The 17,756-nt window shown below is 48.9% G+C and overlaps 1 protein-coding gene across 11 annotated transcripts in view; it reads right to left on the minus strand.

Moving 5' to 3' along the window:
* Positions 1-3,393: 3,393 nt before the first annotated feature.
* Nhsl2 (NHS like 2) overlaps positions 3,394-17,756 on the minus strand; it is a 254,154-nt gene continuing 239,791 nt past the window's right edge. For 6 of the 11 annotated variants that reach the window (XM_015989442.3, XM_015989443.3, XM_076561838.1 and 3 more), the window contains 4 exons: positions 15,673-15,804; positions 12,194-14,530; positions 10,057-10,189; positions 3,394-9,266 (listed from right to left, as the gene is read on the minus strand). In XM_015989442.3, coding sequence (XP_015844928.1) covers positions 8,945-9,266; positions 10,057-10,189; positions 12,194-14,530; positions 15,673-15,804 — 2,924 coding nt within the window. In that variant the 3' untranslated portion in view covers positions 3,394-8,944. The remainder of the gene's footprint in view (positions 9,267-10,056; positions 10,190-12,193; positions 14,531-15,672; positions 15,805-17,756) is intronic. The other 5 variants (XM_015989444.3, XM_076561840.1, XM_076561841.1 and 2 more) reach the window with 1 other exon arrangement.

The raw sequence follows: 17,756 nt of genomic DNA on the forward strand, positions 1-17,756 counted from the left end.
CTGCGGGGCTGCGCAGCAGTTACTTCTCAGCCCTCACTGCTTCTGAGCCTGCAGCTACTTGTGTTCCTCTTGGGTCCAAGGCACAACCCTTTCCTTTCCTTCCTAATTCTGGAAATCCCAAAGAGAAGGCAGAAATGAACCATTTCACGGGAGCTTTGAAAAAGGAAACCCTGAAAATCACTCGATTCTGACGTTTGAAAATTTAGGTTTCAGGAAATGGGTGGATCCCTGGGCTCAAATGACAGAAATCAAGTTAAAGGGCCAAAGATGCTTATGTCCTGGTAACTGAGTCCACATGCATTAAAAGAAGTCCTGGCAGGCCGGGGCGGTGGTGGCACACGCCTTTAATCCCAGCACTCAGGAGACAGAGCCAGGCAGATCTCTGTGAGTTCGAGGCCAGCCTGGTCTCCAAAGCGAGTTCCAGGAAAGGTGCAAAGCTACACAGAGAAACCTTGTCTTGAAGAACAAAAAACAAAAAGAAAAAAGATAAAAAAAAAAAAAAGAAGTCCTGGCATAGAGGAGTTCTTTTAAATGGCTCCATGCAAGAGGAGCTGGAGCAAGCCAATGCAAAGAGGCTCTCAGAAGACAAGAGCGATGCCTCAGGACTCCTGCTCTGCCATTCCCTGCCTTGATCAGTCCCGGACCAGAGGGCCAACGAGAGCGCTGTATGTTGTGCACACGCTCGGGTGTGAGTCACAGCCAGGTGTGGAAAATACGCTCACACAGGTGCACACTTTTGCAGCGGCTGGTTTTACCCCAGTCCGCACACAGTTAAGTGGGAGAACTGTGAATCTCAACTCCAACTCCTGAAAGTGTGAGGGGTGGGCTGGGAGCAGCCCATCGGGAGAGGTGAAGCAAACAGGATGGGGTGTGTTGGATGCCTATTTTTTGGAGGGGTGCAGTGAAGCACTCCAGGGGATGGGGATTCGGGAGGCAGGGGACCCTGTGGCACAGATACTTCCTGTACCCCACTGGTTTCTTGCTGGGGTTCCATGCTGGCTAGTGCTAGGTCTCAATTGCTTTAGGACAGAGATAAGTGTGTATTCTGGGTTTTCAAACCAGTCCGTGGAAGCAGGAAGCTGGTGATTTTTCCTGGAAACTGTAAACTGAACTGGATCTTATGGTGTGTGCTATTAGACTTTTGAATGACAGCACCCTAAACCGGTGACAGCAGTGTGGGATATGACCAGGCGGCCCAAGACAGGGAGAGCAAGGACAGGACAGAAGAACTAAGTAAACTTTCCTACCAGCTTACCTCAACCTTGGGCAAACAGAGCCACAATGGATGGGGCAGCGCCAGAGAAGGAAATAAGCTGTTCTAGATCAACATAATTAGTGATAGGGGGACACAGAGAAGACTGTCGCATGCAGCCCCTCTCCACCTGTTCCTGTCCCGATGTGAGCAGACTGATCTGATGGTACGGCATGGTGTATGTGAGGCAGTTAGCCACAGACTCTGGTACAAGACTCAACTTAGAAAACCTTCATAAAGTATTACATTTATCTATTTGTGTGTGTGAGTCTGTGTGCATGGACATGTGCAGAGGTCAGAGGTCAATTTGCAGGGCTTGATTCTCTCCTTCTACCACGTGGGGGCTACTAAAACCTAGATCAGATTGTCAGGTTTGGTGGTAGGTGCCCTTAGGTGCTGAGCCGCTGTGCCAGCCCTCACCCACTTTTCTCATGGGGGTGGTCCCAAAAATGGTAGTGTGGATCCGGGGCCAGTCTTGCAAGGCCTGTGAGCTGAGAATGGTTTTCGTATGTTCTAAGGGTTAGAAAACAAGTGAATGGCCAGGTGGTGGTGGCGCACGCCTTTAATCCCAGCACTCGGGAGGCAGAGCCAGGTGGGTCTCTGTGAGTTCGAGGCCAGCCTGGGCTACAGAGAGTGATCCAGGACAGGCACCAAAACTACACAGAGAAACCCTGTCTCAAAAAACCAAAAAAAAAAAAAAAAAAAAAAAAAGAAAAGAAACAAGTGAATGAACAAAGAGCCACAAAAAAAGAATCTGCTACAGAAACTATATTTGACTCACAAAGCATAAAACAATTACTCTCAGGCCCTTTGTAGGAAAAGCTTATCGATTTCCTGAAACAATGGAAAAAATCCCACCAGTCTCTGGTGAGAGAAGCCTTTGAGTCTAGAAAGGGAGGTCAGAAGATCCGAGAGAAAGGGGAACATGGGGGTAACTGGAAATATTGCTGAGGATGAGTAGCCTAGCCCTCAAGGTAGAGTGCCCGGAAGTCCACAGGACAGTGAGGTATGCGTGATTTATGGAAGGAGGCCTGAGATGACTAAAGTGAGAGCACACTAAGGAATACTGGGCAAAGAATGTTCTGGAAAAGAGACCACATATACTGATTAGGGAACTCTGTTATTATCTGATCAGACAGAGGTGGAATTTGAGCCCAGGGATTGGTAAAATGTCAAGTCAGGTGAAGTTTCTAGAATACAATTGAGTAGCTACTCATAAGCATCTAACAGTCTGAAGATTTCTCAAAAAGATTAGGAAGGTAAGGTTCTAGTTAATTCTATGAAAGCTAACACTGGTTTGCCCTACTTTAAATAAAAGCAAGTACAAAAATTCACACTAATAAGTAATTAAAGACCTTAAGGAACAAACAACAAGAAGAGTCTGTTTTGTTTTGTTTCTCCAAAAAAGCCCCTAGAAGATTCCCTTACACAGGGAAACTTTCCTACTAAAAAATGAAATTTGTTCTATATAAATCCATTGTCCCCCACATAGCGTTTAGGGAAAACATCATCCACTGTACACAGTAGGGCACAGATAGTAAACATGGAGGGAAATGAATTTCTAAACGAAAAACCAGATTTTCTTTGGATTCATTAACTGAAGAACGCTTGCGCATGTTCCCTTAAAGCATATAGATTTTTTTTTTAAATCACTGAAATACCTGGGAAATTAATGAGTCAGACAAGTAGAAGCCAGTCATGAGTCCTTCATAAATATAGTGCTTTAAATGTCAAAACATTCATCCCAGAGGCGGGAGACTCACTGTGTGACCTGCAGCAAGCCATCTGACCCATCTAGGCCTTCATTTCCTCTATGAAATGAGGGAGGTTGGTCCCTTTCAGCTCTTACTCTCTGTGATTATAGATAAATATAGAAATAAGAGAAATACAACAATCTAGAAATAAGAAATCCCCCCCCAAAATAAGCCTTAGAGTCAGTAGAAAAAAGTAGCAATGAAAGATAATAAAAAGAATAAAATTTTAACTGCTAGCCAGAGTAAATATAGCTCATTTAAAAATTAATGAAAATGTAATTTACAGTTGATCAGGACACAACAGAACATACATGTTGGTATTTCTTCACCAGCACACACATGAAGGAGGAATGCCTTTGAAGTGACTGGGTACAGTGACCACAATGCTGTGTTTGCATGCAGAACATTTTATAAAATTGGACATAGAAAATCTCAAGACCACATAGGGAATAAATTTCTATAAAGCTTAGCATTACAAAGAGGCTGAGAGGGGAACTGGTTGTTCTGGTTCAGGGGTTTGTGTCCCTGTAGGGGGAGGTCAATACTATCAAACACCACACTTCATACGTGAGGCAGAACCTCAAAAGCGAATCTGTCTCTACGAGAGCCCTCCTGGAGAACAGCCACCATGGTGAGGACATTCATTTAAGGTCTGGTAACACCAAACACAACCACCACCACCACCACCACCACCCCTTTTTTGTTGTTACTATTTAAAAAATCCAAACCAGGCCAGATGGGCCCGATTCAATCTGGCAGTTTCTTAACAGCAGACAAATGTGTAACTGAACGAGAAGATGGTACACACACTTCTTAGCCAGACTGATAACTCTAACGGTAGGAAAGGTAACCTGTTGGAGAGGCGTGGCTCTGGTAATTTGGGGGGCTTAAAGGCGTTCTCTCTCTCTCTCTCTCTCTCTCTCTCTCTCTCTCTCTCATGTTGCTCTAGGTGGTTCCAAGACCATACTTTGAGAACCAGTGGCCTAGATTTGGGCCTTTATTGGACAAAGGTATATATTTACTTCACACAATCTTCATTAGGCAAATTTCTTTTTGCTAAACCTATTAAAGCGCCTCCAACATGTGTTCAAACACCATTCACAACCATAGTCCTCCATAAACCGATTTCAAAGTATTTTAAAATAATTTGACTTCGCTGACTTCAGGTCATTTTCAAGTCATCATTCTGTTTGCTGACCTTTGACAAAGGCACTGTCTTGTACCTCTTTCCTTCTCCTTTCATATCTTACTATCTTGGTCACTTACAGCTGAAATACATGCAAAGGCATTAGGGACCGGGGGCTCTGCTTTAGATAAGGTCTCATTCTCACACCAAGCCGGAGTCATAGCACACAAGAGAGACAAATGGCAGACGGGGCAGTGGAGGCCTGTGCTTAGCGACTATACCTCCACCCAGTTTAATAACCACCACTGAGAGTGGACGACTGACATCAGTAAGGAATGGACTCGACAGGGTCACCTTGCACAAACAGGACACATTTCACAAACTTCTTAAATCTTTGTGTCTTTTTACCTACGTGGTAAGTAGCAGTAATTCCATTTACACAAACATGTTAATGTACAGTGTGAATACTGATCTAGGCCTTCTCAGAGGCTTTTCAGTAGCTTTTTCTCAGAGTCCCTTGGTGGTAAAGTAGCACAGGGTTATCTAGATAACTGACCATCAGCTACCAACTACAATGATTCCAGGAGAAAAGCGTGTATTCTAGACTCTGGAGTCAGCTGTCAGGGAGTCTGGTCTTTCCACGGTGAAAAAGAACTCGGACAACTAGTTGACGCCTAACATTCTGTAAGAACTTCATTCCTTTGGCTTAAGGCTGTTCCCCTGTTAAAATGCAAGCAACCCTTGAAAAAGGTAGCATTAAGCCTCCCCGTCTCAAAGTCAGTGAATTCATCCCTTTCCTGAGAGCATGGATTTTCTTAGGAGGAGAACAAAGCAGGAGGCACTGAGGAGAATCGGTGCTGGGCCACAAGGACTACAGGGGAGGGAGGAATGGAGCAGAAAGAGCAGACACAGGGTCACAGGGGCAGACCTCCAACTTCCTGCTGAAGTTGTCTGGCTGGGGTGTTCCTCCTGAACCGGGTGCTAACTTGCCAGCTAAAATGTTTGCGATAATACTGAAGGTTCTTTACTGCATACAAAGGCTTCTAGCAACAAATGGAGGAACACCAAGAAAACATTTGGCGCCAAACCTGCCCCCACATCAGAACTACACTCAGAGGAAGAGCAACTGATACTACTTTACAGAGTGCAAATCACAGGGCCGTGGCAAGGGTAAGGCACTGGCGGGGCCTTGAGAGTGGGCGTCTCCCCAATCGCCTCACCCTAGTCCTGGCCCTGGCAAATCAAATCAAAGGAAAAGCTCACCATTGTGCCACAGACTCGGCAAACAGAGGGCAGAAACAGTGAGCGACAGAGCACTGAGTGATAGCTAGTCTTTTTTCCCCCCGACGGGTTCGGGGGTGAGGAGTAGGGCGGGGTGCATGGGTAGATCTGCTGAGAGTTGACAGATACGCAGAGACAGCAACTGGATCTCTGTTGTCTGGAGAAAAGATGCCAGGCAGGATGCTTGTTGGGGGAACCTTGGAGACTTGCCCATCTTTGTACATTCAAGGTCATTTTTTTTTTTCCAAATCAACCTTGTGGTCATGAGGCTAATGTGAATGAATTGGCCGCCTGTGGCCTTGACTCCTTTGTGGTCGAGCTGTTGGTATGGGTGCAGCTCCTGGGTGTGAGGACTGAAAGACAAGCTGGAGCCAGGAGGGAGGCCCAGGCAGGCCGACAGTGCAGGCAAAGGGGAGGAGGCGCAAGCCAAGTCAACCTTGGTACTAAGACTAACCTGCTCTCCATTTGAACCACAAATGTATACCCACCAAGGGCAAAGCATGTACATACCCATTAACTGCCTCTGGGGGGGGGCTCCCCCACCCTTGACTATACTGAAGCTATTCTAACAGAGTCTAACTAAGGGCTGGAGCTAGAGAGAAACAAGGGGCTAGGAAGAGCTTGAAGCAGAGGCTGACCACCAGGGGCCAATTTCATTTCCCTCCAACGTGCTGTGTGTGCCATCTGCAGAGACTGCTCTCTTTCCGTATGTGTGCTGTACATCACAGGAGTGGTAGCAACTTCCCTGAGACCTCCCTGGAAGGGGTTTCCCCCTTCTCCTCCAGTCTCACGGGCAGCACACCTTATACTCAGGGGAGAGAGTTGGTGTTTATGATATTAAGGACAGGAGAGAGGTTAAGTATTAGAAAGATGCTTGGTGTCGTGCTAACCAATGACTGGTAGTTACTATTATTATTTAACAATCTGGTTGCTTGTTTAGGACTAGGTCCACTCCCTGCAAAACCTGGAAATGCAGAAGGACTACCCCCAGCCCTAAGGGTTTCCTCTGGTTGTAAAGCCGCTGCCCCAAATCCTCTTGTGCTAATAGCCTTCTGGGGGTGAAATGATGCGGAAAGGTTCTAAACATCCCAGGCATACAGACTGGTAGAGAGGAGAGCAAGGGTTTAGGTACCAGAAACAACCTCAAGCAGTCTAAGCATCCAGTTTACAATCTTTTGGGGAAATCTCTGGAGGTAGCAAGGTGAGGGCAGAGGCAAAACCCATGAGAAAGAACAAACAAGACACTTCCAAAAAAAAATCAGCAAAAGTAGCAAGCCCTATACAGAGTCCCACACGCTCAAACTTTAGAATTCAACAATTCACAATGGTTCTGAGGAGCAGACTGGGGGGGGTTTGCTTCTGATAGGCAGAAGCAAGGCACCCCACTCCTTCATTTCCCTACAGAGGAAAACCTCTGTCTTTTAGAATTCTGGGTTAGGTCAAGTGTGATACTTATGTAAAAACCAGGCAAAGACTGAAATTAGGATCTCACTATGTAGCCTTGGCAGCCTGCAACTAGCTATGTAGATCAGGCTGGCCTCAAACTCACAGAAATCTGCCTGGCTCCATCTCCTAGGTGCAGTGATTAAAACTGTATATACCACACTCCTGCCCGACTCTTGTTTAAATTCAGGCAAAACTCATGAAACTTGGTTAAGACCTCCATGTCAAATGGTTTAAACACTTTCAAAGTAACTGGAGTTTCCCGAACTGTTTATTATTTCCGTGGCTTCTTTCTAAATCTGAGAGAAGACTAGTTGCAAGAGAGTTGGTGAGCTTGATCTCCTTCCATTTGTCTAGAATTCAGAACTAGACCAACCCAAGCACCGATCTCAGCCTAGGGCTTCTATGCCAGAGACCCGAGTCTTCTCAGGACTCAGTGTAGTTTTTTCAGCCACTTTGCCTTGCTGGAGTGTGGGCAGTTGAGCTAAGAGTTTGCTTCTCATTGGTAAGGAGCGTGACCTATCCAAATGGAGACATGCTTGTCTCTGGACCTCTTACTGCTTCCTCCAGGAGACCGAGCAAGGAATCTGTTAGGGCAGGGGGTGCGGGAGGGATGGGTCAGGGGACCTTTTTCTGTTTTTGCAAAGCACACTGCAAGTTCATTTCCTTTTGGCCTTTCGGGACCAGAAGACCATGAACTTTCCAACACTGGCCATCAGGCTCTCTGTTCAGTGCTCTGCTTATCTTGTCCCCAGCCCCTCAGAAACCCAGGTGTATGGAAATCAGGCGCTCTTGCGCTGCTTACAAAGTTGACAAGAACAGCCAGTACCTGTTGCCTTTGGAAGGGAAGGGGGAACTGTGATTGTTTTGGAACTCTTTCAGGGTGCTCTTTATCCTAGCTGCTCTGCTCCTCCCCACCCCCCACGGCTAGCTGAAAGCTGGCCAAACAGCAGTACCCAAATGGCAAAAAGTAGCCTTCTTGTAATTACGGGCCATAGCAGGCTGCCTTTTTGATTTTGCGTAGATCTTTTTTTTTTTAGTCTACAGGTTCTTGATTTTCGAAACAGGGCCAGATTTCCTTTAAACAAAACCCAAACAACCACAAAAAGCATACTCTGAATCAACTGGTATGGGGCAAGGTACACTTACTTTCTCCTCCTCTGATGATGCCAGCCCTCCAACCTAATTACTTCCTGTAATGAATGTTACATGGGAGTGGAATGAAGTTCTTGGCATATACAGCATGGGCTGGGCACAGATCTTGGCTACCCACGATGACAGACATTCCAAAGACCTCAAGGCGCACATGCGAGTTACCTTGGCTAGATGTGAGTGAACAAATGTCCCATTCGTTTGCTGAGCTTGCATCAGCCAAAGCCACCCAATCCTATCTATTCTAGCTAATGGGGGAGGGGGGGACGTCCTGGAAGTTTATTAAAACTCATCACCCTGATCTCCGCATAGACAATCAAACTGAAAAAGGCATGGAGTTTTGGAGGAGTCACATTCGTATTTTGCACCACAAAAGCCATCCAATCAACCCCATGCTGAAATGAGTGCACGCCTCCTGCAGAACTCACTCCGGAGGAAGTCACACCGTGGTTGAGGAGGCCTCAGTGTCTGTCTGTGTCTTCACATAGGGCCATCAAGGCCACCCCAGGAGAGTAGATAATCAGCAGTGGAATTGGCACCCTCTGTCCCCAGCCCTGGTTTGGAAGTCCCCAATCCGTTCTCCCACTGTGCCTCTCAGTGACAGGAGCCAGTGGACAAAACAGCTAGGACACTGAAAAGATGGCAGACAGGCTCTCAAATCGGAGACTCTCTTCTTAACGCACAGCGCTGGGAGATGATAAGAAGGGACCCCAGTGTTCAGTCATGGGAAGGATGGGAGCATGGAAACACAGATGGTCTGAAGCCTCTCAGAGTGCCCGCTGAGCTCAGTTGTGTTGCGTTGGCCTCTCTGCTGTCCAGAGTGTGAGTTAAGGTCAAGGACATATAGATGCTTTTGTCGTTGCTGTGGTTGGGTCCTTTCTGAAGCCCTCTCTCTCTCCCCTTCTCTACTCAGGGCTAGTAAGTAAGAAGCAGGGCTTAGGTACTGGGGTTGTCGGTGGGTTCATAGTCTTTTGAGAACTGTGCAATGATTCTTCGAGCCAGAGGGTTAGTGGTCTTCAGCAGCTCGGCCGCCGACGGGCGGGTCTTGGGCGTCGCCTTACTTCCCTTCTTCTGGAGCAAGGCCTTGAAGTCATCATTTCTGCCAGCATCTAGGCTCGCACTGCCACTTGGCCCTGTGGCAGCAGCGGACTCACTGGTGGGAGAATCAGCTGTGTTCTTCACTGGCGAATGGGAGCTGGGTCTGCTGCCTGGGAAGGCCTCCCCAGGCTCTTTCCAGCCGAGTAGCTTTCTTTTGGACCTAAATGAGAGAAAGACTGGTCAGGGAATTCAGGGAATTCGGGGAGCAGACAGCTAGCAAAGCTTTGATGAACTGCCAGCCAGGGATGTGCTCAAGATCGGGCATATGACAGCTTTGTGCTGATGGGCTGTTCCTCACCACTTAGCTTCCAGGTCCCTTGCAGGGCCCTCTGTTCTCCACATGCTCTTCAATACCCTCAACTGGAGTCGCCTGCCCTATGCTACGGGTTCAGTCCTTATCAGTTCTGAGCTCAAGTACGAACTTAAAGAGTCAAGTCCAGTAGCTCAGCAACTGACTCAAGACAGCCAGGGGTTTGGAACTGGTTTGAACTGGTGCTCCAGCTCCAGGAACTGGGTGCGCAAATCCAGGTACCTCATTAACGAGCCCCTTCCCTCATGCCCCGAGGCCCACCTCTGTACCCCATCTGCCTAAAGTCCCTGCTCTCATATGCTGCCCAGTGTTCCATATCGTGATAGAATTCTGTGGTACAAGAAATTCTGTAAAGGGTTAAATGTCTCTGACTGCAGATAGAGCTGTGAGGGAGCAGATGGAGACACAATAGGCCAAGCGGTTGCTAGGAGACGAGGGGCCTCTCTCAGCACCTGGTCCTCCCCTCCTCCTCCGCTTCAACCAAAGATATCGGTGAATTTGAGATGTGAGGCCCCAGACTGCGCTCACATATGCAGGTACCTGGACTTAATCTCCTGCTGCAATTGCAGGGGCAGCAATTTTCCTTCCAGTAGAAAAGGGGAAAGCAATCACAATTACAATGAAGGAAAATGATTCTGACCTGTGGATCACAGTAAACAAATCTTCAGTTGTGCGAGAAGCCACAAACACGTCATCATCCTCCTCCGAGATCCATTCGGCTGTTTTATCACTGATTAAACTTTTCTCTTCGGTGCTTGGTTCTACAGGCCTCCCTAGGCATAAGAACCGAAAGGAATGACTTTGACCATGATAGCTAGGACAGAGTACATGCAATCTCATTATTTCCCTCAACACTCAAAGCAACTCTGGATGGACAGCAAGGCAGACTTTTGATTTGATGTCTCCATTTTGCGAGGAACATGAAGTTCAGAAGGTTAATGATTTACCCCCAGGCCTTTCAATGCCCACATGGTGAAGACTGGCCCAGATCCTTGTTCTCATGCATTCTTTTCATTAAAACAGGTGATCTGAGCATGCTCATTTTCTTATTTATTTAAAAAAAAATTAGTGCTGGGGATGGAACTCAGGGCCTTGCACACACTAGATAAGCTCTCTGGCACTGAGCTATATCTCCAGGCCCCCTTGTTATAAATACATAATTAAAAAACTCCAGATACTGAGAGAAGGGTAAAGCAATTATCCTCACCCAGTGGGTGGGGAGTGAGACTTGCTTGAATCTGAGGGAGCCTGTGGAGTCGGAGGAAGCATATTGGAAAAGAACCTGTGGCTTTGACATGCCCGCTTGCTTTCGTCACAGTGATTCACTTACGCTGAAAGTCTGAATCAGCTTAAAGAAGGTCATGAGATTTTGATGTTTAGTATTAAGGGTTCAAAAATGATGAGAAACACAGTTGAGCCTCGAGGGCATTAATAAAAATAAGCAAGTCATAAAAAAGACACCAAATCTATGACTCCACTGGTATCCAGAGCAGTCAGATCCACAGACCTGAGAAGTAGAACTGTGGAGAAAAGTGGGGGTGGTAAGGGGAGGAGGAAGTGGGGGAGAGGGGGAGTTGTTTCAAGGGTATAGACCTTCAATTCCCCAAGATCAAGGGCATTCTGGAGACGGGTTACTCAGCGTGAATGTTCTTAAACACTAATGAACTACATGGCTAAAGACGGGCAAAATTAAGCCAGGGATTGAGGCACATAGCTACAATTCCAACATTTGGGGGTGGGGGTGCCGAGGTAGGAGAATTGTGACTTACAGGCCAGCCTAGGTACAAAGTGAAATTCTGTCTCACAAAAGGGGCCGGTGCCCGGAAGTTGTTTGAGCTGGTAAAGCACCTTCCATACAAGCATGCAGGCCTGAGTTTGGATCCCTGGCACTCATGTAAAAGCTGGACACTGTTGGGCATGCCTATCACCCTAGTAATCCAGATCTGGGGGAACAGAGACAGGCAGATGCCCAGCGCTTGCTGGTCAGCCACTCTAGCCAATAAATAAGCTCTGGGTCCTGTAAGAAACTCTGTCTCAAAAGATAAGGTAAAGAATGATAGCCAAAGACACTCAACAGACCGGTGCGCCGCCGCCGCCCCCCCCCCCCCCCCCCCCCGCGCGCGCACACGCGCGCTCATATGTAAGCGGTTAAAATATGTGTTGTGTGTATCTTAGAATTAAAACAAAAAGTCACAGAAACAACAGCAACCAAAAAGGAGAACCATTAACTAGCCTAGTCTTATTGGTCCAGGAAGAGTTAGAATCAAACCATCCAGGGGAAGATTGTGCCCTTTCTTCCGGAAGACACGGACAGTGTGTGCAGGTGGTAACACAGCACATCATTTCAGAATCCCATGAGCCTTCCAAGACACTTGAACTTGGACTTATAGAGTCCCGAGTCCCGTGCATTAATCTAAATCTAGTGTGGCTAATGAAAACTCTTGTCTGGTGAGTAGGACTCCTAGGGCAGGGGTGGCATGCCAGGCTGGGCAGATGGGGTCGGGAAGTCCCAGTGTGCTAAGGCTTTGATTTGTTATTGTAGTGCCTGTGCCAAGGGTAGGTTGTCCGGACTTAGCCTTGGAGACCTGTCCTGGGTCAGTCCTGATCTCCTGGACGGTAAGGCCAAGCCGCAGTTCCTTTTTCAGAGTTACCCAAGCCCTCTAGATGTGCTCCCTACAGATTTGGTCACACTGGGGCATTTGGTCTGTCTTTGAACTCCAGCCTCACCCTCATCCGTCCTGGGGCTGAAGGGAAAAGCCGAAAGATAGCTTACTCACCTGGAGAGATGGCCTCCTTTTTACTGTCAACGGGAGGAGCCGAAGCCACGCTTTTACCAGGTGACTTCAAGTCATCACCAGTGGAGGGACACTTGGCATCTTCCTCCAGGGTGATGATGGGGCTGAAAGGCAGCCTTGGTTCTGCCGTGCAGGCATCCGTCGGAGCTACAGGCGAGGTGAGAGGCAGGTAGAGCACACTGGGCTTTTTTGGTACCGGAGGTGGAATCTTGCTGATCTTTTTCTCAGCTTCTTCCTGGCTCTGGAGGCTGATTCTTTCAGGCAGGGCTCTCACCTTGGCGCCCCCATCTTCTACAGTGGCCTGGGGAGGTTGCTGTGTTCCTGAGAAGAAAGCACCAGAGGAACCGGCAAGAGGTGTGCAGACGAGGCTGGAGGGCGCTGTTGACTCCCCCGGGCTCCTGCTACTGGGGAAGCTGGGTGACTTTGGTTTCCGCAACACTGTGTAGCTGTCTTGGGGGAGCTGCTTCATGTGTGGAACAGAGCTCTTGGGTGTCATAGCCATGGTAGGAGAAGTTAGTGGATGCTCCCCGGAGAGAGAGGGCGGCCTGTGAATCAAACTTGGAGGTCTTCGGGCCAGTGGAGGTTTCTCGGCTATCGGAGGTTTCACTTTTTTCTCTGGCAAGGTGAAGACTTCCTCGGCGCCAGGCTCCTCGGTGTAATCCGGGCTCTCAACGTCATCTTCCGGCTCCGACTTGCTGATGGATCTCAGGCGAACAGAACGGAGGTCAGACGGCGTGACCATGGGCATGATTGGCTGGTTTGGACTGCTTTTCTGTGCCAGTTTGGCCCCGAAATTGGTATCAGAGTGATGACGACTCACCTTGGTTTTGCTGCGGATGGAGATATTCATCCCCGACAGATCCAGGGTAGTTGAAGAGGTCAGTGGTAGGTCAAATGATAACCGTGACTTGCAGATTTTTTCCATTGGCGAAGTTGGAGGCAGTGATGACTTCCTTTCTGGCACCACTGGACGTACTCGGCCACTGGTGCTTGGAGGGGGTAAGTGGCCCAGGGTCAAGGACATGGAGACAGTGGGCGTGGGTGTCTCTGACTGGCTGGAGTACCCACTGGAAGGAGACATCAGTCCAGTGGGCCTTCCAGGGGAGGCTACTTCCCTGGCTTCCACCTCAATGGAGAGCTGGGAGGGGGTTGTCGCTCTGGAGGTGGAAGGGGAGGCCAGAGACTCGGAGCTTCCCTGAACTTGAGTGCACTCAATGACCGTGGTACCAGTGGCAGTGCTGGAGCTGGACAAGGATTGGCAGGTGTCACCAGACTTCCAGTCAGTAAGATACCAGTGGTGAGAGAACTGTGTACCTTCCGGATCTTTGAGAGTTGGCACAGAGCTTTGCGCGTGACCTTGAGCATCAGGCTGAGATGAATGATGCCCTTGGTGTTCCAAGGAGAGGCAAAGGCTCCTGGGCCTCTGGTCCTTGGGCATTGCCAGTTCACCTTCTGGTGGGAGGACTGGTTCGTCTTTGACTAGTGAGACACTGCGCATGGGTGGAGAGGGCTTCTTTTTAGCCTTCTTGAGTGAAATACTTTTGGATCTTTGCCTTCTGTGCCGCGCCTCTTGCTCAGTGCTGAGGGCCGCAATGTTGTCAGTACTGTTGCTACCTTCAGAACTTGTACTGGCATAAGGCAGGATGCAGGCCTCCCCAGCCTTCTGTTCTTCATCATAGTCCACTGAGGTGACCCCGGAGTCTGTGGGCACAGACAGTGACCGCTCCCGGAATCTGTTGGTCCCGCCTGGGCCTGTTTCCAGTCTTGAGGTACCACGGGCCAGAAGGCCAATCTTGGGAGGTCTTTCTGGTATTTGCCTTCGCTGAGTGAGGTGCTCAGAGTATCTGGGTAGCCCAGTGCATCCTGCTGGGTTATCCCGGGTGACAAAGAGGGTAGCCGCCTCCTTAGGGACCAGAGGTGGGAGTGTGTTCAGAGACACCCAGGAATTTCCAGAGGAAGGATTTTTTCCATTTTCACTGCCTTGATTGCCCTGGCTGCTGGCACTTGGTGTCATGTATGTGAAAGCTTCTCCCTTCCAGGAGGCGGAGAACGTTGACTCTGTCGGTCCATTGCAAGAACCGGGGACACTGTACACCACTGCCATGCTCTCCATGCCCGGAGGGTCTGGGCCACCACGTGCCTGGTGTGGGTCTGCAGGCTCACTAGAAGAGTGTCTCGGTCCTGGCGAGGTGAGACTTGGAAACCGAGCTTCCTGCCCAACAGCAACTCTTCCCTGAACAACTTGTGGAGCCGAGTGGCCGGGCCTGACGTCTGAGGTGGCGGAGCAGACCAGGCTGCCCGCTGGGCTGTTGCTGTGACCTGGAGATGGAAAACACGTGTTACTACTACAGCAAGGGATCCCCCATCAGCTGTTTTATGACAAGAACATCAACTTGGTGCCAAGCAGCATTTGCCAACAGCTTTGTCAGAATTCCTTGGTTCTTCCTTTTCACAGATGAGGATGCTGGGGGAAGTTGGGATCTTGCCCATCACCACACAGTGAGTCACAGGGTGCCCTTGAATTGGCCAGATGGCTGCCAAAGACTTTCCAGCTTTGATGACTCTTTTCAGAGGAGAAGCGTCACATATGGGGGAACCTCGGGTTTCCCCTCTACTTTCTTCTTTCTCCCTGGGTCCATGAAAGCAGCAGACCTCAGGGGTCACCAGTCCTGAGGTGAGAGCAGAAGTTTCTAAACTGACTCAAACCAAAGCACCATGTGGCTCACAGCCCAGCAACGAATCTGTAGTTTGGGCATCTGCTCCCTTTTGCCTTTGAACATACCAGGCTTAGGATAACTCACAGATGTGACAATACCATTCAGATGTCCAATCTCCAGAAGTTTTCTCACATCCACAGCCATGACTATTCTAGCATTACTATTATTACTACTTTACTGACATAATTCATAATAGCCAGCATTTGTTGAATACCGACTATATCCCAGGCACATGGTAGGCAGCCTACATGAATATCTTCAGTCACCACAATGACTGTATTGGGTCAATACAAGATAACGATTTGGGGAGGTGATTCCCCACTTTTATCTATTTGCATAAATTTGGCATACTCTTTTTTTGAGACAGGACCCCATTATGTAGTCCTTCGCTGGCCTAGAACTCATGGAGACCAAGCTGGCCTTAAACTGGAGACAATCTTCTCGCCTCTGCTACTGAGTGCTGGGATTAAAGGTGTGTACTTCGTTTCTAACTTACATTTGTAATGGAAAACAATAATGTAGTAGATTTATTAGCCCGAGATCCTTGCTCTCCATACTCAATTGCTGGTCTGGTCTTGCCAAGGGCCCTTGGTTTACAATAATCACCACACTGGCTTTTTCAGGATATTCCAAGTCCCTCTACCCAGACTTATTCCAGTTCCCCAATGCCACAATGGCACTTGCATGGCAGGAGATGTGGGAGATGGGGAAAGGGTTGGAGGGAATCAACTGTATTGGGGTCACCTGGGTCTCGCTGAGAAAAGTTAGAGAATCCAATAATGGTCCGCCTCCGCCTCAGGGTGGACTTGGGGTTCACGGCTGTCTCTGTGTTAAACAACGAGTGTCGAAAACTTGCATGTCTATCAAACTGCTGCCCTGTAGCCAAAATAAAGACACTTGGGTGCATCCTGGTTCCTGTTTAAAGTATAGTGGAAACTGGCCGAGGTAGAGAGAAGGGTGACGGCAGTAGCAATGAGCATGAATAACAGCATCCGAGAAGGTGGTACTTCTTCCCCCATCCCTCCCAATTTGATTCTGGGCCCACACACTTGGTTTTACAGGCTACACTCAGCTCCCCTGCACTTCTTAGGTGCACCAGGCAGTATTTTTCAGCTCCCGCTCCGTACTGAAATAAACTGGGTAGCATTTGAAACTCCACAATCTGAACTCCAGAATATTCAACTTCATGGGAGGAGGGCCTAGGTAGAAGCATTGCCTAGGAATCCTTGGGTGGTTTTCCAGATGCCTGGCCAGGGGCAAGCATCACTGCTTGTGGAGTGATGGGCTGGGGCCAAATGGTATTTGATTGTGATCATCATGTTTTTCCTGGGGTGCTGGGGATGGAATCTAGAGCCTTCTCTATTCAAGGCAAATACTCGATCACTGAGATGCATTCTGTACTTCTGGTGTTGCTTTTGGTTATGGACTTGTCCTCATCACCCTGCCTCCGCCTCCAGAGCGCTGCGATCACAAGTACGTGCCATCATGCCTGGACTGACTTCACAGGGACCAGGTGAAGATGGTATCTCAAGAAGCTGTCCTACTGACCTCAACATTTAGGAAGCAGCCCGATCGTCTGTCTTACGGCCGCCTGGCCACATTACCAAAATGGGCAGGGTGTGGTGACTGAGCTCTATCTCATTCTCTTAAAGTGCTGGGTCAGCTTTGAGTTCCGGGAATTCATTGGGGGCAAAATCAGGGTGAAGAGGTCCATGGGGCTAAACAGGCAGTTCCCTTGCCTGCCTCTAGCTCGGTGGCTGGTTGAGCTGGACCCCCGCCCCTCCTCCAGTCACACCACGGCAGCCCCTTCCCAGCAAACGGCTCCGCGGGAGAAATTCAAGAACAGCCTGAAAGTGAGACAGCCCTTTAGACAGAGCACGTCGATGTTGCTGTGTGAGTCTCCCCTCACAGTTTGACTTCCCTTGGCAAAATTTCCTAGGCCATGAGCTCCACTTCCTGCCCCTCTTTCTCAAGGTGACTCTAAGAGCAGTGGATGAAGCCGTATCCAGGGAGCATGATCACACAGAGACAGAAGAGTCCTCATTGCTTTCACCAACCTATTCCACCACAGCAGGGCCCATGCTAGCTTCCAGGCCTCCTCTGGCATACTCCCTTCAAATTACTGAGGTCTTGCCTTCCTCAGGCCCCTGCCGTGTTTCCTGAGATTACTGGCCCTTTTCCTTCCAGCCACGGGAGTGGGAGGCAGGAGTGCCACGTGACCCCAACCTGGAGACTGTGAGAGTGCTGTCCACTTGACAGAACCTAGAATCATCTGGGAGATGTGCCTCTTGGCGTGAATGTGGGGATTCGCTTGATGAACTGCTATGAGAAGACCCAACTTAACTGTGGAGGGTACCAGTCCCTTGGGCAGAGAATCCTGGACCCCATCGATGGAGAGAGGGAACTGAGCATCAGCAGGCAGCCATTGTCTTGTCTGTGGATACAACGTGACTAGCTGCTTTCCAGTTCCTGCTGCCTCTGATGAACTGACCTTGAACTGCGAACCGGTATACACTCTTTTCCCCTTAAGTTGTTTTTGTTAGGGGTACCTCATCACAGCAATGGGAAACGAAACTAGGAGGCAACTATCCCCCCACTACTTCCAAGGTCGTCCTGGGCCCCCTTTTGGTCTCTCTGTCTTTTCCCTCTGTGCCCTTTGCGTCCCCGTTGTCCCTTGTTACATTACAGTTAAACGGCATGTGCTCGGGTTCCCTCGCCTTCTGTCTATTGTTCATATATTCCAAAGCCAGCTTTGTGTTTCTAACATTATCTTTACCTGGAACAGACAAAGTTCACAAACTTTGTTTCCACTGAAACTCAAAAGAACA

Source organism: Peromyscus maniculatus, chromosome X (assembly GCF_049852395.1).
Source record: "Peromyscus maniculatus bairdii isolate BWxNUB_F1_BW_parent chromosome X, HU_Pman_BW_mat_3.1, whole genome shotgun sequence".
Taxonomy (NCBI): Eukaryota; Metazoa; Chordata; class Mammalia; order Rodentia; family Cricetidae; genus Peromyscus; species Peromyscus maniculatus.